We start from the raw sequence: 27302 nt of genomic DNA, 5'->3' as shown, positions 1-27302 counted from the left end.
TTTTCAAAAAAAATGAAGGGGAGTTATTACATAGATCAAAGAAGTCTTCACACTCAAAATACTCCATCTTTGTGATCCTATCAATCAACTCATCTAGATTCACTAATCTAGCAAAACTTTAACTTCTCCATACAACAACTTTTCCTCTCCTTAGTGTAAATTGAACTCTTTAGCTAGCCCTTGATCCTCTTCCTTGGTTCACTCCAAATCACTAGGGTCTTTCTTGCCAAATCCTCTGTGGCAATCTTCCATGGCATTATTCACAACATTTCTATAATCTTGTCCAATCACCATGCCATATTGCTGACTTCAGCTCAGCCCCTACCAACAACTCTTTTAAGAAACATTGTCAACTATCGTTCAAACAATTTTTGTGAGTGAAAGTACTAGTCACACCAAGCACAAATTGAGCTTTAGGAATTTTCAAAAATCTTCATTGTGTTGTCCATGTTTTTGTATTCACAAAATTGGACAACCCCTTTGAAATTTTTATTCAAAATTAAAAAATTTATTCTCAGGCACGCTTCCCAAGGAAAAAATTGCTTCTTTCTGAACTAGACTAATCTTCGGTTCATCCTTGATCCATGTTTCAAATTTCATCGTGTTCCGAGTTCGTTTGCAATGTCTTTCCTTCAAATTCGGGTTTTTTCCTCTTGACTGCGACTGGAAAATTTTCCTTCTTTTGCAAGTTAAGAGTATTCTTTTGTTTTTAAGTTGTGGGGGTTTTTTCTAGCAATTACAAGTGATCTTTATAAAAGACTTGTAACTTGTAACTTGCTTTTTGTTTTCTATTTCCCTTTTTGTCTTTTAAGTTGTTTTGTAGGAACTTTTTTGACAAATTGCAAGTGAATTTAAAATTACAAGTTAATGAGAACTTGTAAGTTCTCATAAAAGTTCCTACTTTTTTTTATTTTAAACTTGTAATAGGGATTTTAAAACCCTATTACAAGTCTTTATGTGCTTTCCTTTTTAAAGTTTTGTGCTTTTCTCTTCTAGAAACCCGATTTTGCTAAATTGAAGGAAAGTAAGGTTTTTTTTAGCATGTAAAAGGGTTTTTAAAACCCGATTGCATCTTTGTGAGAGGAATTTTTTGCTTGTAGTCCGATGTGAGGAACCCGACCTGCGTTTTTGTCTCCAAGAAACCTGTTTTTCTTGGCATTTCTTTTGAATCCGAGTTGCAAGGAAGTGGGTGTTGAATGCAAGAGGCATGGGAGACATTTTCTCCTCCATTTGCTGGTTCGTTTTGCCACGTTTTTGCCTCTCCATTCAACGTGGGAGTTAGGTGTTTTGGATCCCTTCCTTCCAATGTGGAGATCAATACGCTTAGTGCGTTTTGTTTTTGGACTCTCCTCTTCATGCAATTTTTGGTGCTTGGAAGTTGAATACAAATCCGTTTTTGGATGCATAAGGTTTTCAGCGTGTTTGCCTTCTTCCCCTATTTTTTGAGCTTTTCAGTTTATCCCAAGCTCATTCTTCTTTGCTAAGGGCATTTTGATCAAGCAAGGTATGTATTTTCAGTTTTGTTTTTGCTTTCTTTTGATTGTTTTTAGATTCTTGCTTGATCATGCTTTGTAAATAATTTGTTCTTGCTTGAATTCGGTTTTGTAAGAGTTCTTCCCAAATTTACTAAGTCCTTGAATGCAATTTGTAGATTGCATTGTCTTTTTCCCCCTTTCTATTTTTCCTATTTACTTGCAATTGGGTTTTTAAAATCCGATTACAAGTAATTGTGATATGTTGGTCTTCCTCTTTGGTTGAAAAGAGTTAACATTCTTTTGCCAAAATTGCAATGTTGAAAGTTGTTATGAAACTTATCCACTCAAAATCGGGTTTTATAAATCTGGTTGCAAGAGCTCTTCCCATTTTACATGTGATCAAGATGAAAATATTCTTCTATATCCATTCGTGGTCATCCAAGGTTACTATCTTTGGTCATAAGCTTCATTTCCATCATTTCCCTCGTGTCAAAATCCTATTCGTACCATTCATCACATTTTCATCCATTTTTCCCATTAAGTCTACTTGCAATCGGGATTTTAAAACCCAACTGCAATTACGTCTTCACAAGAGTTTTCCCCCTTTTCCATACTTACAATATGTCTTCCAAGATCTGAAATTGGTCAAGAGTCAAGTCTTTAAAGCCTCTTGTTTGTTCATCACTCCTTCCCCAAGAGCTTTAGCATTAGGGTTTGAGTTCTTCCCATTTGAAGAAGATAATATGGCTTTTTCAGCAGATCGTGATGTTGCATTGACACTTTTAGATTTTCATCGCAGCATTACAAAATCTTGTTCAATGACCAATTTGCCAGAACCATCTTCCCAAAAGAAGATGAAGTACAAATATGACAAATATCAGAATGAGATCTCTCCTTCTCAAGTCTCTTCTTCATTGGATGAGATTAAGGATATAGAAATCAGACATGTAGATATGTCCTTAAGAGGATTAAAAATCCTGTGGATCACAACATGCACGCTTGCTGGATAGTTTTGACGTGTCTGAAATCGCATTGCTACGGTTCCATCCGGCCAACGCAGAATAGAATGATCTCGCTGAGTATACTATCCTCTCTTGAGATAAGGAAATCCCTAATGCTGTTCCTGTTGATCAAAGGGGATGACCTCAAGGTTTTGATTGTCAGGTCTTGACTATAGGATTATTCAGTGGTTGATGTGATGTGCTGGGAGCACAAGGGGTCTTACGTTTTGCAACAAGGTGGTTTGCTGTGATTCTCAAACTACGAAATAAAATCAAAAGGGAAGGGATAGGAGATCTAAAACTAACAACACGGGTATGCAGGTAGACGTATTCAACTTAACCAATTCCTGCTTGGCCAGAATAGCTCACAACCTTGCAGGAACGGTGCAATCTTCAAGGGAACTTGGAAGATTTTCAGACTGCAAACACACGGCTAGGCACCCAATTTTGGCGCAGCTCAGACGGACACCTGCAATTGAACTAAGCACAATCAAAGGCTCAGGTTAACCATACGAAAGGATACACAATTAGTATATCCTCAATGGTATGAGCCTGAATCTATCAAATACCTGCACACCCAAAACAAAAAGATCTATCTAAAATGCTGAAAGAAACCATGCAAACAGGATGAAAACAAGACAATAAACACCAAATCAATGTCTATATATTGATTTCAGCTGCCTATTACAACAATTTCTGCAGCATCCCTATGCTACTGCTAAGATCTAACCTATTCTAACTTCTAAAATCTAACTCTCTCACCAGAGTCTAACTATCTAACAAAAATCTCTAACCCTTTACAAAAGAAAGGCTTCTGCCTTTTATAGATTTTACAATACGAACCAAAGGCTAGGATTAATTGCATCCAAGGGTCCTGATCTGCCTTCCAGAAACTAGCAGCCTTAACCCATGCCCATTAAATTCTCACCCATCCATTCAACCACAATTCCAACTACTTGCCACTATTTGGCTTTAATTCGGTCAATCTGACAGTTGGACATAACTGTCCACAAAATATCTTACGTGGGACCCACAGGCAGTTTTAAAACAGTTTCAGTTTTTAAAACTGAATTCCTGGAATTAAATCCAACTTGTGAACTTTTCTTGAGAACGCATGATTGTTGTACTCGAAGTGTTCTTTGGTCTTTGGTCCCGGTGGTGAACTTCATCTTTGTTCGGCGGCACAGTTCCCAATACTTCATCGCTTTGATCCCGCACTGCATCTTTTTCAGCTCTCAGTGCCTAGCTCTATCGTTTCAGGCCTTTTTCCTAGTTCCTTCTGAAGACGTTCCGTGGCCTGCAAACAATCAACCTTACTTCAATAAATCAATTTGAAAAATTAATTAATTTAATTAATCAAACATTAAATTTCTAAATGTCTGGCTTACTCTCGGTGAAGCTCTTTGTGAGATGTATCTTGAAACCCGATCTTTAATTTGCTCTCTTGAACGAAATTCAGGCGAATCAAACCTTTGAGAGATTTTGTTTTATTTAAGTGTTAATGCCCACTTAGCCTTTCGGGCCCTTTGAAAGCTTTTTGCGAGATTATCATCTTGGCCATGTAGTGATATGAGCAAACTTTGTTTTAAGTTGAACGTCCTTAGGCAAACTTCGGGCCTTTGGGGGGCGATTTCAAACTTCGGCGATTTAATACCTTTTGCAAATTTTAAACTTTTTGCACTTTTCCCTTGGAATGCAATTTTCGGCATTTTGAGGGGTTTTGAAAACTTTTCAACTTTTCGCCATTTCTCTCCATAATATGCTTTTCGGTGATTTCAGGGGTTTTGCAAACTTTTCTAACTTTCCGCACTTTACCTCAACTTCGGGTTTTGGAGGCACTTTGCAAACTTTAAACTTTTTCTTCCTTAGATGGCGAATTTCGGGATCATAACGTGGTTTGCAAACTCTGAAATCGCGCTCTTAATGCGAACTTCGGCAAATGGAGAGGATTTGAAAACTTTATAAACTTTTGGTACTTACCCTTTAGATCGCGACTTTCGGCGTTTGGAGAGCTTTTTAAAACTTTTCAAAAAATAGCGACTTACCTCTTGGAATGCGATTTTCGGGGTTTGGAGGAGGTTTGAAAACTTCTTGAAAACTTCGTGACTTTACCCTCTTTAGTGAATTTCGGAGAATGAGGGGGTTTTGAAAACTTTAAAAAACTTTCGTGATTTTCTACTTTACCGAACTTCGGCGTTTTGGAGTGATTGCAAGGTTTTAGAACTCTATATTTCGCGCAATTATGCCAAACTTCGAGATTTTGGATGGTTTTTCAAACTTTAAAAAAAAATTCGCCCTTTTGCCTTTGTTGAAACCTCGGCGATTTTAACACTTATGCAAACTTCGGCAAATGAGAGGCTTTTTCAAACTCCAAACATTGCGATTTTGCCTTTCCACACATCGCGAACTTCGGAGGTTTTGCATCCCTCTGCAAACTTTACAAAACTTTGCGATTTACCCTCTAGATCGCGAATTTCGGCGATCTCAGCCACTTTGCAAACTTTAACTCTTAGCACTTTACGCCTCAATTCACGAACTTCGGCGAAATAGAGTCCTTTGAAAACTTCGGGGGTTTAGAGCATTTTGCAAGCTCGGCCTGGGAGGTCATTTTGCAAGTTTCGGGTGGATTGGAGGGTTTCGCGAGTTTAGGAAAGCCTTGAACGATTTGATTTTTAGCCATAGCAAACTCGGGTGATTTGGCTTTGAGGTATGAAAGGTATTTGCAGAAGCATCCATTTCTCTCGCACAGGCAAACAAAAAAAAAATGGGGTCCCCTATCAACGGACGAGGTTGGGTGTGCAAGCACAACAGATAGTCATATTCATCTTGCCTACTCCTTCCCAGTGGCTGCCCTAGAGCTGGAATTTGTTCTTGCTTGTGCCACTCACTTTGGTTGAGAGACCAAATCCATTAGAGATGATGATGGAGAGGTTGTTATCCACCTTGATGCTGAAAACATTGAGAAGATTTTCAAAATGCCTACAACACCTATTTATGTAGAGATTTCAAAAGAAAGTGCAGCGGAATACTTTATGAAGAGGGAGAAGGAATGCAAGCGTCATATCAACAAGTGGACTCAGGAACCACGAACCTGTCTTACCCGGTGGGTTAAGTTGTTTCGCTGTGACTTCAAAGGAGAGATTGGCAATTACTCTTTTGAGTAGGATCATGGGTTTAGAGCATTCTAATGTCTTTGAACCATGGATGTACCAGTTCATTGTACTCATCAAACAGTCCCAACACATCTTTTGGGGTGAAATCATTAGTGATGCTTTATGTGAGCAGCTTGCCAAAGTTCCTACCACTTTGACCTTCTACATGAATTCATATTTGGTGTATATAGCAGCATCACTCAGACATTTCCATGGTCTTTCTACCAAGGGCAATCGCTCACTTGTGCCTGTGTGGGATTATTATGATCAGCTACCTTTGAGACCTAGTAGATTGCATTATAGGAGAGTTCAAAACGCTTTCTATGGTCACTACATGTGTTTATTTGATAAAACACTGAAGAATAGAAGGGTGTCAGATGCTGCATGGAAGAGAGTTAATGAATATGGTTGTCTTTTCCTTCAATTCCCAACTTTTAATTATATAAGAGTTGGATGCTACAGCGGACAGTCCTATATGCTTCCAAGATACCCAACCGATAAGATTATTCTTATGGAATTGGGAAGACGACTCATGGCAGTTCATGCACAACAATCTATTCGACATAAGGTTGGAATGGGGATATCTTCAAGTAACCCATTGCAGATTGGTCGATATTCTCTCATGACGTCTACAAAGGCTAAGGCCATGGAGACCGAGATGCAGGAGATCAAGCTTAAAAGGTTCAAAGCAAGGGCAGATTTTGATTACCCGGGCATGAAAAAAAGAATTAAAAGATCTTTCACACATGTGCATCGCATAGAGGATATTTGGGTTGATCTTCGTACAAAAGAGGAGATTCGTAGAATGGACTATTTCAAGCTCGCACTTGAGCAAATTGTTGACTTGAACCCGGTGAACATTCCTGAAGGAATGATTGATGATGGAAATGTACTTGATTCCGAGAATGTTGAAAAAAGAATTGACGAAGCACCACTTCCATCAATTCAATGGTCACACAAGGAATGTACCTCTATCCTAGATAGATTTCAGCCTGTTTTGGCGAACACCAATGATTGGCTCAAAAGCAATGGTGTTAGACTCATCAAGATTAAGATTGGTAAAGAAGATGATTCTACAGTGCCTGTCAAATGCAAGTGTGAAATCACAATTGACAACAAGGAGGGTGCATCATCTTCTAGTACAAGAATCAAGTTGAGAGTTAGCAGAGCAATGGTACTTCCTCCTAAAGAAGTAACAGTTCGAGAGATAGAGAAACCTAAGCTTCATATTCAGGTTATTGATTCTGAAGATCCAGAGGAAGAACAACAAAAGATGATGCTCCTAGGTCCACAACTTCGGAGTCACCTCATGAAGTTCCTCCTCAAATCCCTTTGGATTTACCTATGTCTCCTTTTGACACATATGTGGATTCTTTTTCCACCATCCACATTGCTTTTGTTCCATTGAGTGTGTATGCTTAGAGTGTCATTCCAATTTCAGCATCAGAGCCATCTCTTGATCACCCACAGGAGGATTTGTTGAATATCTTTGAGGATAATCCTACATGTCTCTTTGTCTGGCTTGTCATTGTCAGAGATTGATAGTTCTACTTCCAGTTTCGACAAGTTCATGATGCAGTCGTCACATCCTTTGGTTACCAAGCGGGCAATAGTTGTTGTTCAAACAGAAACTTCTCCTAGGGTGACAACTATAGTTCAAACAGGACCTTCTTCTTCATCACCTCTAGCTGTTTCTGAGACGGATTCAATGGCTTTACCTCCATTGCTAAGCTCTTTCACTCCTAAAAGAAAGAAGCAGGAAATTTCTCCTGATATCTTTGATTTTTAGTAGCTTAAACAATCCAAACCCAACGCTGCTAAAAGAGCTAAGACAGTTTCAAGAGTGACAGTTGATAGCAACGAGATGAAAGTTGCAGAATTTGTTGAACCAATTGTGGATAAGCCGCATGAAGAGAAGCAAGCTTCTAACTACAAAATCACAAGGGTGGAACTGGGTAAACAAACACATGCAGTTGTCATGCATGATGCTCAGCATTCGGTGACTTCATTGGTGCAACGGTATGATGAACTCCTGACGAAGAAAGACAAGACGGAAGAGGGGAATTTGCATCTTATCTCAGTAATTCAGAGAATCACCAAGTTTTCCGAAGAAGGGACCAATCCTTCAACTTCTTTCAATGCAAAAGAATCAGTCCGAGAAGTTGAACGAGCTGCTTTGAAAGTGCAAGCACTGGATTCTTGGGTAGATCAAATTTTTGATCTATGTGCTCAGGTCTTGAAGGAAGTATTCCAGGTAATGGTCAAGGTGGAAATGACCAAGGGGAAACTGAACCAGACTTCTGAAATTTTCAAACAAAATGTGGAAAAGGTTGAAAGCAACTTGAAAGTTTGGCACAAGATGCCACATGAAAAGCTGAATGTTTTACAAGAAAATGGCATCATTCTTACTAGAACCATGTATTTGGAATTTGGAGAACTTCTAGAGAATAAATCCCTTGTTCTGAAAGCACTCATTGAAGAAATTGATGATGCCTTGAGATTGTGCATGGAAATGATGCAAGATATTGTTTCTCATTGTGAGAAAGTTTCTTGTAAGATTGTAAATCAGGATGGGGAGTTGTTGTCAGAAGAAGATGTTCTCTCAGATTTGAGAAGAAAGATTCATCAGGAGTGGGAAGATGAACAGTTTTCAGTTGCATCAATTCAAGCTTTGGTGAAATACCATATCTTTTTGCAGGAAATTCAAGCCACTCTTGGGAAGCATAGTCTTAAGATTCTTAGTTGCTGTGATGTTGTTATCAAAACGGTTATTGTTGCTAAGAATACCCATGAGCCAAATCTTGATGAGTTGCAAGGAATTATCCAGAAGTTTGAAGGATATATGGCCAAGCATGCTGCTATATAAGTGTTTTGGACACTTAGTTTTAAATTCAGAATTGTAGTTTTCCATTCGACAAGTTTACTTGTAAAAACAATTTTGTAATTGCAAGTTAATTCATCACTTGCACTTTTGTAATTACAAGTAAGTTGATTACAAGTCAATTTAGAATAGGACTTGTAATTCTTAATAAGTCTTAGTTAGTTGTTGAATGGGTCCAGGTTAGTAGGAATCCTCCCTTCTTTTTCTCAAGACTCCTTTCCTATCAATGCTTGAAGGGGTCTATTGTAATTTTTATCTTTAAGAAAGCAAGCAAACTTTGCTAAAATTTACAGCAAGAAAGACTTTGTGCATGTGTAAGTTGAAGTTGAAAGGAATAGAAGAAAATCATTCAAAGATTTAAACTTTGTGTTGAATCCCTTGAGTTTTGTATTCAATATTGCCCTTCTTGCATGTGAATCTTGAGAGCTTAATCAAATTTGGATTGCAGACTTTGTGCTGCAAAAATTGGAGATTAATATAGATTAAAGTAAAGTTCTTATTGAGGGAGGTTGTAGAACTTTGTGTCTACACTTGTTCTTGAAAGAAGTTAGAGTAGAAATTGATTTTGTGTTAATAAATAGCTGTGAGACTTTGAGTTCACGCTAGTTCTTGTTGTCTTGTGTTAAAAGTGAAAATATATTTCAGACCTTGTGCTATTGTGTCTTGTACTTGTTCTTATTATCACGAAAGGGTAGATAGGATTTTAGATATTCAAGACTTTGTGCTTGATATTGTTCTCATGTCCCGAAAGAAGTGACGGAAGTCTTTGTGCTTTCAAGAAACTTTATTTCCTTTCTCTCACTTTGTTTTATAAATTGTTGCTGCTGTTTATTGCTATTACTTTTCTGTGAAGAGAAAAGAATATAGTTTTTATTGAAAGAAGAAGAAAGACTGTTGTCTCACCCATTTTAGTTTTAGTTTAGTTTGTAGATAGGGGGAGCCTCCCCTAAATTAGGAGAGTATCATACTCACACACTGTGGCTGAAAACACAATTTTGCACATCCCCCAGGTGTACAAAATTTTCAACCAACACATTGTTCATTGAAGTGCACTTCACTCTCCTACTAGTTGACACAAAGCAAGGTCTGTGAATCCAACTAAGGACTGTAAAACTAAGCAATAATCTTAACACAAAATTACACATGAAGATGCAAGGAAAAGAAAAGATCTTTATTGATTTCTAAAATTCAAAATGTAAGAAAGGACAAAACAGAGAATTATAACAATACCAAATGATCTCCTTCAATACTGAAAGATATGAAATTCCAAGATATGAAGATAATTCACAATGCAATAAAAGATGCGTACTTATAGACATCTAGGTTTAAAGTAGAACCCATTACAATATCCCAAGGATTAGGACGACCCTATCAGGTTGGTGTGCTATAGAAATTTTAACATATCTGCCCAAGGTGGATCAATACAAGTGTGGATTCTTCAAGGCATGTTAGGGACTATAGGTGTCAATTGGGATCCAAGTCTTCTGTTGTACAATAGTCTCCCATGACTTGGCATGATGCCATATAAAGAAAGATATGAGTATGAAAATCATACTACTCACAATCAAATATTTCGTCCTCTCAAGTAAAACTTTCAATAGTTGTGGAAACTTTAGGGCTAGCCAGTTCGAATGATAAGACAAATATATCTAAACCTATAGAAGTCCCTTATGTTCTTTGAGTGTAAAATATAATCATGCTACTACCACACAACTAAAATTGTTAACATAAGGAGAAAGATTCAATAAGATCCTTCTTTGAATAAGTGCAGTAAGAATGCAAAATCCCTTATTGCTAACGTATAACAATCTGAAAGACTTAAAAAATTCCTATGAAAGTGCAAATTTTATCTCTAGATGCAAGACAAAACCCTCCAAAAATAGAGATAACAAGGAAAATAGCACAAAATTTATTTGGTTGATCCAGAATTATAGATGGCCAGACATGCTCCTAAATCATATCACTTCAAGTAATAGGTGCTAAGGTCATTGTGGTTGAGGATCACTTTTGCAAATGGAGCCTAAGGGAGGTATTGGAGATTAGCAAGCATGTGCATAACATAAACAAGGATCATGCCTTAGGCTTAATTCAAACTTAAACACCCATTATCATTAAAACAAAGATAATCTTCTCATCTTAGAAGACTGAACCTCTAACCTATGCAATTAGCTAGTTGTAACTAACTTATTTGAATTTATGCATCTAATTTCATTTATTAGTTTCAACTACATGTGGCCTGTTTTGCATATTGTCCTTGAATAGTGTTATACAGAGTTGCAAGGAGATGCATCTGCAACCACTTAGAATGCATCTTTGAAACTAGGATATATTTCCTATCTCCAGTATGGGTTTGGAGATGTCCCCAGTTGCAAGAGATCTCTCAACTAAGTCTCCTACCATTTGCCAATTCAAAAATCCTAAAACAATGGCATCCCAAAAAAGCATAAAATTTAAAAAAATGAAAAAGCAAAGCCATGAAATGCATTACATTGACTCTCTTAATCACATCAAATGAGGGAAATGAGTGGTAGAAAACTTCCATGGAACCGTGTGATGGTTTTCACGAGATTCAAAATCTATTTTAATAGTTGTGACTCACTATAATATGTTAATAGAGTTGCCTAATTTTCTTCCACTAGACCCATAGCTAATAGCACTACAATGTTTGACAATAAACTATAAAGAAGACAGTATTTCATTAATGAAAAATCTCTAGTCCAAGAAGCCTCATGGATCACTATTGAACCTATAGAACTTCTAAACCTATTAACAATTGCCCTACATCATCAAACAATAATCTTTTTAGTTTTCCTCTTGTTGAACTTGACATACATACATACATACATATGTACACACATACACAGGTGTGTGTGTGTGTGTATCTGTATGTGTATCCATATGTGTGTATGTATATGTATGTGTATTTGTATGTGTATGTGTATGTGTATCTGTATGTATATATGTATGTGTATATGTATATGTGTATATGTGTATATGTGTGTGTATCAAACAATAATCTTTTTCATTTTCCTCTTGTATATATATGCATCTTGCAGTACCTGTCTCCTACTTTTTCTAAAAAATTGTGTACTTTTATAGTTCTCCCATACCGGTACTAGTCTCCTAGGAACTATGATGTTATCTATATAAAGAACTCTATTTTGCATTCCTATCATACCATTTGCATCCCAATGACTTCAAATCCCTTATCTTTGTTTTATAAAAATTGTACCCATCTCCTACTAATTCCAAAAAATGGCGTACTTTTACTATTCTCCCATACCAGTACCAATCTCCTGGGAACTATGATGTTATCTATATAAAGAACTTTATTTTGCAATGCTATCATATCATATCATTTACATCCCAATGACTTCAAATCCATTATCATTGATTTGTGAAATTTTTTTGCTTCTTATAATCCGTTGCGGGAGCCTTTAATCTCTAATAATGTTTATTATATACATAGATAGAACAAAAGCACTGAAACCACATACAATTTGACAAAAAAAATTTATTAAATTCAGAATTCAGAAATTGACTTTTTAATCCAAGCATCTGCTCTATAATATATTGGGCCAATCGCAGAGAGTTATTTTATCATGCATTCTTAGTTCTTGCTACTAAGTAATATTGTATTTTTATTTGGTAAATTTTAATCCTTTTAACTGAATTATTAAAGGTACCATACAAACTCAAATCACAATGGCTACATCCAACTGTGTCTCCACCTCCAAAATAACTTCAATTTTATCCTATGAGCATCATTTTAATTTTGCTACCAGAAATATGAAATATCTTCAATTACTTACGCAGTTGTGGGTGTAACAATGACATTTGCATTTTTGAAAATCTCCATATGATAATACATTTGTCGATATCTGCACACAAATTAAAATTAATAATATGAATATTATGTAGTTGATTCCACTCAAACTATGGTTCACGCAATTGGTCAAACTGAAAGTTCAATTTAAATCCAGACATAATGTCTTGAAGATTTACCAAACAAGAATGCAATTATGCATGCAGGTTGGAGAATTGATACATTTTAAGAATATATTTATACAATATTCCAGTTCAAGAATGGAGATAAAAAATTTAAAACGGTAGCATCAATTCACAATCAAAATATGCAATAGAAAATTCAGATTTCAGTCCTCAAAGTTTTGTATTCTCATATGATAAAAATATTTTTGAGGAAATACAACACAATACTCAGAAGACATAGAGCATTAAAAATTCACAAGCAGATTACTTTAAAGAAACAAGAGTCAGTGGTGTTGATTGGTAATTTCTAACCTACAAAATAACTTCCTGGATAAAAATAACCCATATAGCCTTGTAGAGGAGATTATGAATGGTAAAATTAGCATCATGTTCCTTAAGTAATGTGAAAATTGAGTACATAACGTAAACAAGCAAAATCAATCAATTTAATTTCATGCTTTTGTCAATACACTAAGTGAAAAGAGCATTCTAATTTTATTACACATAATTTTAGAAAATAGTGTTTTCAAAACATGACATTGGCTTTTTTGCCACATTTTGGGTCTATTTGTTTCGGGTTCAAACATCACTCCCCAGTTACTTAGAACCTATTCCTTCTATGATTTTGCCTTGTAGCTTCTTGTTTCTTTTAGAAGTTGGCCCTTCATTTTGGCTCCCTCGTGCTATGATTTTCCTTATACTTGTTCTATTGACCTACTTTGATTACTCACAAACATAACTATGATTTCTTTCTTTCTCAGACTGAGCTTTTTTGATGGCAACTAGGATTGTTCTGCACATCCAATTTCATATGTAACTCTGTTCTCTTCTCTTAATTCATGCTTAGACAGATTTTGTAGTGCCCACCAAAATTTCCTCATGCTCCTTGCCTCCTCAACTATGTACCATGACTTGTAAAATATTGCTATATTTGATACTCTTATTGCAAAAAAAACTTCAAGCCCGTCTTTCAAAATTGACTTACATTATTTCTCATTCAATAAGTTACCAGCCTAATTTGTAGTGGAGAGCAACTTGTCTGCATTTCAGTTCCAGGCTCTAGGGTCAGCACAATTGTTTCTTTCCTGTATTGCTATGTACTTGATTAAAAATTGCAGCCGTTCATTTGAGTACATATCAGCTATGAAATTGACATCTTGGAAACATAAAATGTCCCAAACTAGGTTTTTGCAAAACGGATTTGATTTTCTGCACATTTGCAATCAGAAATTTGAGGTAAAATTCAATATACTTTTTGGATGTCAAAATCAAATGGTACTTCAAGATATGGTGCTCAAAGTAAAGTGAAGGTGTTCTCTCATCAGACTTAGTCTTGTGAATGCCACCTGATTAGAAATCATTGTTTTGCTTGAAAAGACCTTGTTTGAATCAAATTTCATTATATGATCAGGTCAAAGGTGGTAAAGTTTGATTTAGTCTATAATCTAAAGCTAAGTAGTCGAACTTCCTTGCTGGCCGTCCCTTTTTTGGAGGTGTCTCGGATTGTGTGCCACTCCTTGTTGGCATTTTTGGTGTAGTTTTGTGCTCCTATCTTGGTCACCTGGTCCTATCTCTCGTTTGCCTATGTTCACATGTGATTCGGAGTTGTTTGGAGGAGTTGGTGAGCTTTTCAGTGTTGCTGGACTCTCGTTGGTGTGCTGGTATTTTTATATCAGATTTGTCTAACTGTGTTTAGCTTGTAATTCTCTGAGTTTTCAGTGTTCTGTTCATTGATACTTCATTGTACTCATCATTGTAATTGTTAGTTAGTAGTACTAACCTCTATCATTTCTGAAGAATTTCATTGTAATTCCCACTACATAAGTGGAAGAGGTTGGCTTGGCTGCCTTCAGTGTGTGCAATTAGTTTGTAGTTCAGTCCTCCAACTGCATAACCGGTTGAGTGATCTCTGTTTGCAATTGTCCTCCTGCTGCACAAGCGGTTGAGTGATTTATGTTTGTAATTTGTCCTCCCACTGCATAAGCGGTTGAGTTGAGTTTGTTTAGTAATAAGTCCTCCCGCTGAAATATCGCGGTAGAGTGATTTGTGCTTGTGTGTGTTCTTGTTTACCTGGTTGGTTTACGCCAAGTTTCCTTGTTTCACCCGTTGGAAAGTGGAAGGGGTTGGCTTGCCGCCTAGTATTGTAATCAACATTTTAGATTTTGCATCTAACGATCTCCTGTCACTGTATGCTCTCATCCAGAGTTCCCAAACTCGCCACGAGTCAGGCGAGTTTGCCGAGTTGGCGAGTTGAGCCAAGCTCGGTGAGTTTTGCTGACTCAGGACTCGGACTCGGCCTCGGCCGACGGAATGTTCAAATTTTGATTTTAAAAAACAAAAAAATAAAAGCTTTTTGACAAGTTTTTTTTTTAATTTCTCTTTTATTTAACCCTAAAAGGTCTTCTAATCACTAGTTGTGAGAAGAAGAGAGGAAAAGTGAGAGAGAGGAAGGAAAACAAGAGGCCACAGGTTTGCAACCAGCAGGGAAGAAGAGCATCAAGGAAACCACAAATCACATTGGGGAGGCCATAGGCTTGCATTGAGAGCATCAAGGAGTCCATAGCAAGACTTCTCAACTCATTTGAAAGAGGTAAGTGTTAAACTTTGTAGATTTTGTTGGTTTAAACTTTGTAGATTTTGTTGGTTTTTTTAGGTATGTTAATGGATTTTTTTCATTTGTTTGTTAAATTTTTTTAATTTAACAATTAACTTTCCAAATCTTGAATGTTTTTTATTGTTTTAGCTTAGCTTCAATGAGAGAAGTAGAATAATAGCAAAGTGCACACCCTACAATTTTTTAGAAAAAAATTGTAAACATGTATTTACAATTTTTTCTTAAAAAAAAGTAGGGTTTGCTGATTTTTTCTATTAGTTTATAACTTTATTAAATTTTCTCATTGCAGCAACCTTCACATTTAAAAAACATTCATTTTTCACAATGCCTAAAAAGGATGAGGCTTGGAAATATACTGAAGACTTTATTGGCAAACAACAAAATCAAACAAAATGTTTTTTTTGTAAAGAAATTAATTTTGGTGGCATCAATAGATTTAAATACCATATTGCCGACATACCTGGCCATGATATTGAGGTATGTAAAAAACAAACTGCTGAGGCAAAACATTTCTGTTATGTCCAATTAGAAACACATGAACAAGAAAAGTTAACTAAGAAGAGGCAATTGGAAGAGTTAAGTGCTATTGGCTCCCATGCACCCGCATCCACATCCGCAGGCTGTGTTGGAGAGGGTTCTTCCATGCCTCCCTTTCCTCCTAGTGCTTCTGCTAGTGCTAGTGCTTCTACTTCTACTCCTCCTAGTGGCACTATTACCTTTGGCCCTAGAGTTCGGAAATCCAGGTTGGATAGTTATTTTGTGCCATGTAGTACTCCTGAGGCACAACCCTCGCTTGAGAGCATGGGTTGGAACAAGGAGGTTCATGATGCTACAAGAAAACAAATTTGCAATTTTTGGTACTTTTGCAACATTCCATTTATTGCAGCCAGGTAATTCTTTTTGATTTGATTGCTTTAAGTTTAAAAGTAAATTTATAGTTTGAAGTTGAACTCTACTTTGTCTAATCATAATCTATTTGTGACAGGTCTCCTTATGCCAATGATAGATGCCATAACCATTTGTGGTGCAGGGTTTAAAGCCCCTACTGATGCTGAGTTAAGTGGCCCCCTCTTGTTAGAAATGGTTGAGGATATGAAAGTTGAGCTAGAGGACCACTGACAATCTTGGAGCCAAAAGGGTTGCACCATCATGGCAGATGGTTGGACAGATAGGAGGAATAGAACACTACTAAATTTTCTTGTTTCCTATGGAGGTGATTGATCATGATTCATTCTAATTTGTACTTCCCTAAATGCATTGAATAAATTAAATTTTGATTTGTTGAAACTCTATTTTCAGGATCCACCATGTTCTTGAAGTCTATTGATGCTTCCTCACATGTGAAAAATGCCGCATACTTATGTGAGGCTATTGAGGAAGTCATACAAGAGGTGGGGGAAGAAAATGTGGTGCAAGTGGTGACAGATAATGCAACAAGTTATGTTGCTACAGGTAAACTTTGAACTTTTCAAGTCTTGATGGAGAGGCATCTATGATTATTTCAAATTTTCTTGACACATCAAAATTTCTAATTAATTTAAAATTGCTGTAGGTAAACTTTTGATGGAGAGGCACCCAAAAAAAATTTGGTCTCCATGTGCGGCCCATTGCCTTGACCTCATGTTGGCTTGAATGGGTTAAATCAATAGTTGAAAGGGCCAAAAATATCAGCAAGTTTATCTACAATCATGCATTGGTCCTTAGCATTATGAGGCAATACACAAAGCAAAAGGAGTTGGCTCGTCCTGGTATCACGAGGTTTGCCTCAAACTTCCTCACACTTAAATCCTTGATGAAATCAAAGGCGGCTTTGAGGCGTATGTTTGTTGGTGAGGAGTGGACTTCCTCATCCTATACTACGAACATTGCAGGGATAGATGTGGTAAATTGCATTTTTGATGAGCCGGGTTTTTGGTGAGCCGGGTTTTTGGACCCCTTGTGGAGAAATCGTGCAGGTAAATTTATTACAATTTAACATTTAGTAATTTAATTTTAATTTATTAACAATTTAACTTTGCAATTTTGCTTTTTTTTTATTTAATTTGTGACTTAATTGTTTTTGTTTAACATTATGCTATATATACGAGGGTATGGATAGGGCCAAGGAGGCCATTAGGTCCATATATGCAGGAGATGAGGATAAGTATGGCCCCATTTGGGAGATTATTGATAGGAGATGGCAGAACCAGCTTCACAAGCCCATCCATGCAGTAGCCTATTACCTCAATCCAGCATTTCGATTCCGTGATGACTTCAAGGCGGATGAGGAGGTTCTTAGTGGTCTCTATACAGTGGTACAGAAGTTGTGTACTGATGGCATAGCCTCAAGTACAACGCTCCAGCTGATAAATATAATAATCAAGAAGGGGCAATCTTTGCAAGCAGCATGTGCATAGAGGCTTGGATACAATTGCAGCCAGGTAGAAATATATGTAAACTTAAGATTCTTAAGTTTAAGGTTTATGCATTTTAATTTTTGATTTTATAATCTAGCCTTAAAGTTGGAAATTAGTTTGATTTTTTTTTCTTTTCGTTATTTCATATAGATGATGGCAAATGTTTGGGCCCTCAACCCCAAACCTTCAAAAAATTGTCATCCGTATTTTGAGTCAGCCATGCAGTGCTTCTGGATGTGAGCGCAATTGGTCCATGTTCGAGCACATCCACTCGAAGAGGCGTAATAGATTGTCTATGGAGAGGTTGAATGATCTTGTTTTTGTTCATTACAACCCCTGTCTTAGGACTAGACAGATTTTGGACTCTGACTCCTCTGCGATCACTTTAGCGGAGATCAATCCAGAGTCTGAGTGGATCACTGAGTCTACCGATCACGTCTTCACTGAGGAGGACCATGAGTGGGTTGACCAGGCAGACAGACAGGCTGAGGCTATGGCTATGGCAGAGTGTAATGTCCCCTACCTGATTTATTTAAATATACTAAAATTGATGGATTTTCTTCAATAAGTTATTAACAAGTGCTTGTCTATTTTCCTCATTAGCTGATTAATTTCATTATTCATAGTTCTTAATATAGATATCAAACCCTGCTACTACTTCAGTTTTAAGGGAGAAGGGTTTACATATGTTACCAAAGCGCTTAGAGACCAACTACAATAGGTTCCCTCAAAGTTTACAGATCCAAGCCCTTACCTATCTTGGGTCTATACCCTCAAGGCTTATTGGTCACTGATCCCCACCCTATCTTGGGACTTAACCTATTGCTTGGATTTAGACTGCCCCTCTTTGGAACATCTCAATCCCATCTTCTTAAATACGGAAAGTAATAACATGATTTAGACTATAAGTATATATATTTCTTATGTATTATGAATACGTATATGAAATTAAGTATGACTATCATACATATTGCAGTCCATATTAGTATTACTATTAATTCTGCATAAGAACATTATTGGGCTTCATATATTAAGGATACTTATTAAACACATCCCCATGCATACCACCAAGAACAAGGATGTTACTGCCTGTAACTTAATAACAGTTCTGATCTGATCTGATCCATGGTGCTCTTACTAGATGCTTTTGATTCCTTTCCTTTATATCTCTCAATGTGAGGGAGAGGTCACACCTCTTCATCATGTATGCCCTTTGGCAAGAGACACACCCTTTCACCATTCCCTTTGATAGAGTGCAACTCTTCATTATTTTTGCCCTTTGAAAGGGACACAACCTCTCATAATCAGATCTGCACTTATTATTTAAATTAGATCTGCACTTCTCATTTCCAAATTATCCCCCTCTCAAATGAGGTTCTCTTCTCCCTTTTATATCTCATTGTTGAGGGAGTCACAACCTTTCCTTTCATTTCTTTTGACTTTTCATTAACTTAATTAATTTTTAATCAATCATATTTAATTATATTTAATTATTTTATTTTATATTTTAATTTAATTTTAAATATTTTAATTTTATTATTATCATTTATTATTGAATTTTATTTCAAAGTGGGGACATTACACAGAGGAGGATAGAGCACGATCTGGCACAGGGACAACTGATGTTGATCATTGTGGCACCTCACAGGCGGAGATTATGGCTACTCAGTCATCCAGGACCTACCTTAGACGCATTTGTAGGAGGCAGACAGACTACTCTGAGGATGAGGATGAGCTAGAGCCTAAGCCATAGACTTGTTTTTTGTTTACAGTTACATATATGTTTGGGAACATTTGATGTCATGGATTTTATATACATTTGACAACATTTATAACTCTATATATCTATGTTTTCTATTTCCTTCAGCTACAATTTACATTTCTACGCATGTGATGGATGTATGTTTATGTATGTGATCAATTTGGCTTCTATTTGATGATGTTATAGTGTCTTTAAGCTTTATTCAATAATGGGTGCATGAAACAAGTTTTAAATCGTTAAAAATCTCTAAATTTCAAGGGTTTTTTATTTTGCCAAGTCATTGCCGAGTCGTTGCCGAGTCATAGCCGAGTCATGAGTCGAGTCGGCCTTGCCGAGTCCAAGCCCAGTCCGAGTCTAGGAACTTTGCTCTCACCCTCCCAAATTGGGCTCTCGGTGATCAAAAGGTGGAAGGGTTCCTTTCAGTTGGTTTAGATTGCATTTTTTCTAGCCCTAAAGGGTAATTGGTTTGTTGTAAAACTGTTTAAAAAAACAAAAAAAAATGTTGGGGATATTACAGTGGTATCAAAGCCACTCTTCCTACCAGCCCGTGTGTTAGGGGTTCTCCATGACTGACAAAGATATCAGATACTACAACAGAGAGCAGAGAAGGCAGCAGTTTCAGATACCGCCAGTGCCAGTGGAAGAAACCTTTTCAGAGGTTTTGAGAAATAGAGAGAAAGGGGTTGATTCAGCTGATTCAGTGGATTCAATGGCAAAGAAAACATCAAATCTGAATAATGCTAATAGGGCTGCTGAGAGAGTTGAGAAAAAGTTCGATACTATGATGGACATGATGTCCCAATTGCTGGCCACCTTGAATCAGAATGCTGGTGGGGGTCGGAGTTAAAATCAAAACACCAATGGACACAATGCCAACACCTCTAACAATTCAGAAAGTAATGGGAATGGCAACAACCATAGTAGTAACAATGGTGGAGTACCAGTTAGTTCAATGTCGAGACCCTTGCAACCTGTATTCCTTCCTAAGGAATCACTGCCACCTATAGTAGAAGTCCCAGTAGTTGATGAGATACGGGCATGCTACATGGAGTATGCTTCACTTCCCACAGAGATTCGAGACATTTTGTCTCTTGATCAATTCATGAATCGGAAGAAGAGAAGGGAAGGGAGGTTTGATAACAAATACTCTACTCCAAGAGACTATCAACAAGCTCTTGGAAAGGTCACTCTAGCACATTTTGATGGGAGCAATAAGTGCATAGCTAGAGCTTGGGTCTAGAAGTTGGACAATTATTTGTCCTTAAGGCCAATGCCCAAAGAAGACACCATCAAATTTGCTACCTTGCACTTGCATGGTGTTGCTCACGAATGGTGGTACCATGGGTTGGTCACCCTTGGTCATAATTTGATAACTACATATGCTGAGTTCACAGACAAGCTGATTGAAAGGTTTGATTCTAAGGACCCAGAGGTTAAATTCAAAGAGCTTGCACAACTCAAACAACAAGGTTCCTTGGACAACTACATAACTGAATTCCAAAATCTTTCAGTTATGGTCAATTGTATTTCTGAGAAAAGGCTAGTGGTTTTATTCACTTAAGGACTTGAGGAGCCCTTGAAAAGTTGGGTTAAAGCTTTTGACCCGCCCACCTTAGCCGAAGCAATCAAGAAATCAAGGCGTATGGAGTTGGCTGCTCCTAAAACTAACTTTCAGTCCAAGCCTTTTCCTTTCCGAAAGGACAAAAAGAAGTTTTCAAATCAGACCAAGAAGTTTCCTTCTCGGATGGATGATGAGCTCTGCCAAGAGCTCCAGAGGAAGAATTTGTGCTATTCTTGCAGAGAACCTTGGGCCCTGGGACATAAGTGTCATGGGAAAGGTAATTTACATCAAATGGAGCCCTATTCAGCTGATGGATCAGATTCTGAAATCTCCGAACAGCGGACTGAAAATGAGGACAGCAAGTATGAAGAACCTCCTGAAGGGCCTAAAAGTGAACAAGATGATAGAGGTGTGGTTGCTCAACTCTCAAGTATTCACAAGAATGAATCTTTTAGAGTTCAGGGAGTGCTAAGAGAGCACCGTGTCATAGCTCTTATTGATACAAGAGCAACTCATAACTTTATTGATGAAAGAATTGTTGCAAAGAGAGGGCTAGTAATGGAGGAAGATGGATTCAAAGTCATGGTTGTTGATGGCTCTACAATATCATGCGATCGGATTATTTCCAACATGTCTTTGAAGCTGGGAAACCATGAGGTTCGGGATGATTTCGTTGTGGTAAACATTGGAGAGACTGATGATGCAGTCCTTGGCATTCAGTGGCTGAGATCCCTTGGAGAGATCACTCTAACTCTGCAAACCATGGGAATTGAAATTCATGTCTGATGGGAAGAGGGTAGTGTTGCGAGGAATGTCTAATGGTGTTCTCATAATTGTATCACTGAAGAGGATGGAGCGGCCGATCCGTCGTGACCAAGTGGAATGGGCAGCAGAGTGTATGATAATGCCATCAAGTCCACTTGAAGAAAAGGGAAGCTACTCCGCAGACATTCAAGCATTAATCACAAAAAAGAGTAAGGTAACTGGGAACCCACCACTTGGTAGACCTCCCGAGTGCATGATCATGCCATCTAGTTCACCTAAAGAGAAAAGAAGTTATCCTGATGACATTCAAGTTTTGATTACAAAAAGGAGTAAGGTGTTTGAAAATCCACCTCCTGGTAGACCTCTCGAGTGAGGTATTGAACACATCATTGAGCTAGAAGGAGCTAAGCCTGTTATGACTACTCCTTATCGGTACCCAAAGAAGCAGAAGGATGAGATTATGAATGTGTAATGTCCCCGATATAATTGAATAATATTAATTATTGTATGACCCTAAATTTAATAACTAAATCTTTCAGGCCCCCTTTTTATTTTATTAGTTAAGTTATGTTTGCTGTGTCGGCCCATTTGTAACCCTTCGGGAAACTTCCTGGAGCACATATATATGGCCGAGTTAGTCATTGTTGTAGGGAGGCGAATTTTGATATTTTCTCTCTTGTGTGAATTCCTGTTGGAGTTCTGGTTTCCGCCATTTCAGAGGTGAAAGACCCTCCCTATTTGGTACTTGCAGTTTCGGTGGGATTCACCCCTCACCCTATTTTGTTCAGTGTTCTTGTTCCGGATCTGGCAAATCTTGAATTTCATCATTGTTACTTCTCCAGTTGCGTATTCATTAATCTGATTTACATGCATAATGGATTCCTAATATTCCGAATTCATCATTCAATACACCTGCGAGAGATTAACCCCCTCACAAGTTGAAGTCTACCGTACCCTCCCCTCACCATACAGTTACACTCCCTCCTCCCACCGTATGGCCTACTTCCACACTACCGTACGACCTATTTTGCACCACCGTACGGCCTCCTCGACACTACCGTACGACCCTTTCTTAACAGTCGTACACCCAGTCTCCTTCACTGTACGGCCTTTGCTCAAGCACTGTACGACTGCTCCACCATACACCCTTGCTTCCTCCGCTAGTATGGTCAGGGAACATTACAGAATGGTCAAAAAAGGCACAACAGTGTTTGATCAGTTTAAGGAGATTATGAACTCATGCCCTGTTTTGGCTTTACCAGATTTCACCAAGCCCTTCGAGCTATGTGATGCATCAGGAGAAGGTATTTATGTGGTTCTCCTGCAAGACAAGCATCCTATTGTCTTTGAAAGCAGGAAATTGAGAGGAGCTGAAAGGTTATATTCCATATATGATAAAGAGATGCTTGCCATAATGCATGCTCTTGTGAAATTTAGACAGTACCTTGTGGGGAGTAAGTTTGTTGTTAAGACTGATCATAACAGTCTTAAACATTTCATACACCAAAGGGACCTAAATGAAAGACAAAAAAAATGGGCGAGTAAGCTACAAGCTTACGACTTTGACATTGAGTATGTCAAAGGGAAAAATAACATTGTGGCTGATGCTTTGTCAAGAAGACCCCACTTGAGCTCTTTATGTGAGCTTACTGCAGATTGGAGGGACTTGTTGTTTGCTAATTATGCCAAAAATCAGTTTGCAACCAGCATTATTGAGGGTACTTTTCATCTTGATGAGTTGATTTTATACAAGGGAAGGATCTTCATTGTGCCCGAATCTAATAAGCTCAAGGAGAAGATTTTACAGACCTTCCATGACATTCCTCTTGCTGGTCACCAAGGTTATTTCAAGACATATAGGCAGATCCAAGACATATAGGCAGATCCAAGAAATATTTTCTTGGAAAGGATTGAAAAATGATGTCTTGAGCTACATCAGGGAGTGTCATACATGCCAAAAGAACAAAGATGAGAATACTTTACCGGCTGGTTTGTTGCAACCTTTGCCCATTCCCAGTCAGAAATGGGAAAGTCTATCCATGGATTTCATTGCAGGGTTGCCACGGGCCATGGGGAAGGATTGTATATATGTTGTAGATAGATTGACCAAAATTGCTCACTTTTTTGCCATCACTAGCTCATTTACAGCAGCTCAAGTTGCTGATGTGTTCTTTCGAGAGGTGTTCAGATTGCATGGATTGCCGAAGAACATTGTAAGTGATAGGGACAACAAGTTCCTAAGTACCTTTTGGCAGGAAATCTTCAAATTATGTGGTACTGTGCTCACTCCAAGCACAAGTTATCACCCACAGACTGATGGACAAACCGAGATTGTGAATAAGTGGTTGGAAGGATATCTCAGAAACGATGTCTCAGAGCAGCAGAACGCATGGGTGAGATGGCTTCACCTAGGGGAGTATTGTTACAACTCCTATCACATGTCCATCAGAATGTCACCATTCATGGCACTATATGGTTATGAAGCTCCTAGCTTTGCTGATTTGATATTTGGTGATAGCAAAACCCCTCAGGCGAAGAACATGATGTAACAAAGTCATGATATTTTGAGGTCCTTGAGGAACAATCTCTAGCATGCACAGAATCAACAAAAGTTGTATGCTGATCAGCAATGGATTGAGCGCACCTTTGAGGTGGGCGACATGGTCTACTTGAGGCTCCAGCCTTATAGACAGTCTACTCTCAAGAAGAGTGGAGTTGAGAAACTAAAGCCATGTTTCTACGGACCTTTCAGAGTTAACAGGAGAGTTGGGGAAGTGGCATCTGAGTTGGAACTTTCGGCGAGCAGCAAAATTCATAATGTATTTCATGTGACTCGCCTTAAGAAGGCTCTTGGACATAATTTAGTAGCTTCAGCAAAGTTGCCTCCACTAGATGAGGAGGGAGAGTTGGTCTTGATTCCTGAAGCTATCATTGACTTCAGGGAGCATTCTTTGAGAAAAAGGGTGATCAAGGAATACTTGATCAAATGGAAGAACCTACCAATTGAGGATGGCACTTGGGAGAGTGAGGAGATTTTGCAGCATCCAGGCTTGAGATTGCTTGTGGGCAAGCAATCTTGGGGAGGGCAGACTGTAATGTCCTCTTCTCAGTAGGAAGTAACCAGTGGTCCATTAACCTATTCTGGAAACCCGTAGGCTAACTAGAATGAGGAATTCGGGTTTCCTATTTTTGTTGAGTTCTGCGAGAGCAAATTGATGATGATCTAGTAGGGATTCTTCAATTCTGATTGTGGATTCCTTTTGGGTTTTTTGAGAACTTCACAGAGGTATAACACGCATCTTGTTCTGAAGTGGTTTCTGAACTTAGTATTTTTAGTAGGTTGGTGGCAGCTAACTGGATTTTGAGGTTTTTCTAGGTTTTCCGAGCTCATTCTCAGGGTTCGACGAGCATGTTTTTCAGAGTTGTTTTCATGACTTACTATTTTTAGTAAGTGTCAGTTTAGGGGGTGCTATTTTTGGCAGTCTTGAGAAGAGCTCCAATCCAGTTCAGATTAGTGTTTTTTGCACTTCAGTTCACATGGTTGATTTGGCAGCAATCAGTGGTTGATTTATAATTGATTAATTAAATATTATTACTTTGTCCTAAAGTTTGATATTTAATTATTTTACTAATCAATTTTGGAGGAACGACTTAGGAAGGAAAAATAATATCATTTATCCTAAGTCATATTTTATTTCCTAAGTCAGGTGGGCACCCAAAATAATGAAGTCATTTCATATTTTATAATGTTTTCCATGATTCGAACTTGTGTACCTTGACTAAGTTCAACTAGGGGCTTGGAGGGTGGACGCCAAGTTTGGAAGGGGTCATCAAATGAAATGAAATGAATTACGAGGGAATTTGGTGCCATTTGCATTTGAATTTCAGATTTAGAAATCTATAAATATAAGGTTGGGGCGCCTCATTTTTGTTATCTTGGAGAAATCATATCGTTATGCTACTGGAATGGTGATTGAACTTGAGCTTCAGAGTTGTGGCTTCCTAGCTTGCTCAGTTTTGTACTTGAAATACAATACTTAGCTGATTTCAGTGTGTTGTTGGAGTCATTTGAGAGTGTGCTTTCAGATTTCAGTGTGTTGTGTGTTTTTTTAGAGTTGCTGGTTTGGTGTGGCTGAAGCGAAGATTTGTTCATATCTCCCTACCCGTACAACCGATCATTCTGGGTAGAGCTCATTGGAAGCGTATTGGTTGGGCGATTATTCCTCTGTGTGGGCGTGGTTTTTGGTGTGAATTCTGATTTTTGGCAACAAGTTGAACTTCCTTGTTGGTCGTCCCCTTTTTGGAGGTGTCTCGAATTGCGTGCAACTCCTTGTTGGCGTTTTTGGAATGGTTTTGTGCTCCTATCTTGGTCGCCTTGGTCCTATCTCTCGTTTGCTTGTTCGCGTGCGATTCGGAGTTGTTTGGAGGAGTTGGTGAGCTTTTTAGTGTTGCTGGACTCTCGTTGGAGTGCTGGTATTTTTATATCAGATTTGTCTAACTATGTTTAGTTTGTAATTCTCTGAGTTCTCAGTGTTCTGTTCATTGATACTTCATTGTATTCATCATTGTAATTGTTGGTTAGTAGTACTAACCTCTATCATTTCTCAAGAATTTCATTGTAATTCCCACTGCATAAGTGGAAGAGGTTGGCTTGGCCGCCTTCAGTGTGTGCAATTAGTTTGTAGTTCAGTCCTCTCGCTGCATAAGCGGTCAAGTGATCTCTGTTTGCAATTGTCCTCCCGCTTCACAAGCGGTTGAGTGATTTTTGTTTGTAATTTGTCCTCCCATTGCATAAGCGGTTGAGTTGAGTTTGTTTAGTAATAAGTCTTCCCACTGAAATATCACGGTAGAGTGATTTGTGCTTCTGTGTGTTCTTGTTTACTTGGCTGGTTTACTGCCAAGTTTCCTTGTTTCACCCGCTGGAAAGTGGAAGGGGTTGGCTTGCCACCCAGTATTGTAATCAGCATTTCAGATTTTGCATCTAACAATCCCCTATCACTGTATGCTCTCACCCTCCCAGCTTGGGCTTTCGATGAATAAAAGGTGGAAGGGTTCCTTTCAGCTGGTTTGGATTGCATTTTTTCTAACCCTAACGGGTGATTGGTTTGTTGTAAAACTGTTTAAAAAAACAAAAAAAATTGTTGGGGATATTACATAAGTGATTATGTTTTGATGTAAGACTTCATTTGGGATTCCTTATCTTCCCAAGAAAACTGCAATTCTATTTTATGATTGTTGCTACTACATAGGACTGTTCTCCTCCAACTGCAGCATTACAAGAATATATTTGGAGACAAATTATTTCAAGTAAGCCCCATTCGTTAGACCTTTCTGATACAGCATATTAAAAAGCTTATTTGAGGGTATTTTGAAAACTTGTTCGGGACTATGAGGCTACTGTACCATGTGTTAACTTAGAACTATAACAAAAAGATTAATAGTGACACAACTTATATGACTTTGATTTTTAGAGTTTCTGGATAATTTGCTGCTGTGCTACATTGATTTTATATATTCAGAAAGCTGCAATATCAGTATTTGGACCAGCAGTTTGCTTTGTGTTTCAATGAATGATTTTGGTACTCATTATGACAATCTAGATAAGCAATATTGTTGGCTAAAAATGTTACTATCAAGCATTATACAAATTAAAAAGATAGGTGAAAGAGGGTATCTTTGATTACAGACTAATGAGCTACTCTGAT

General features: G+C 37.9%; 1 protein-coding gene across 2 annotated transcripts in view; it reads right to left on the bottom strand.

The window, feature by feature from the left end:
* Positions 1–27302, bottom strand: part of LOC131029122 (fatty acid amide hydrolase) — a 230299-nt gene that overhangs the window by 54623 nt on the left and 148374 nt on the right. The window contains exon 17 of one of the 2 annotated variants that reach the window (XM_057959839.2): positions 12322–12390. The exons of the other annotated variant lie outside the window; for it this stretch is intronic. Coding sequence (XP_057815822.1) covers positions 12322–12390 — 69 coding nt within the window. The remainder of the gene's footprint in view (positions 1–12321; positions 12391–27302) is intronic. 2 annotated transcript variants of the gene reach the window in all.

This window comes from Cryptomeria japonica, chromosome 3, assembly GCF_030272615.1.
Source record: "Cryptomeria japonica chromosome 3, Sugi_1.0, whole genome shotgun sequence".
Lineage (NCBI taxonomy): Eukaryota > Viridiplantae > Streptophyta > Pinopsida > Cupressales > Cupressaceae > Cryptomeria > Cryptomeria japonica.
The sequence above is the reverse complement of the archived record's forward strand: the minus strand, read 5'-3'. Positions and strand labels throughout refer to the sequence as shown.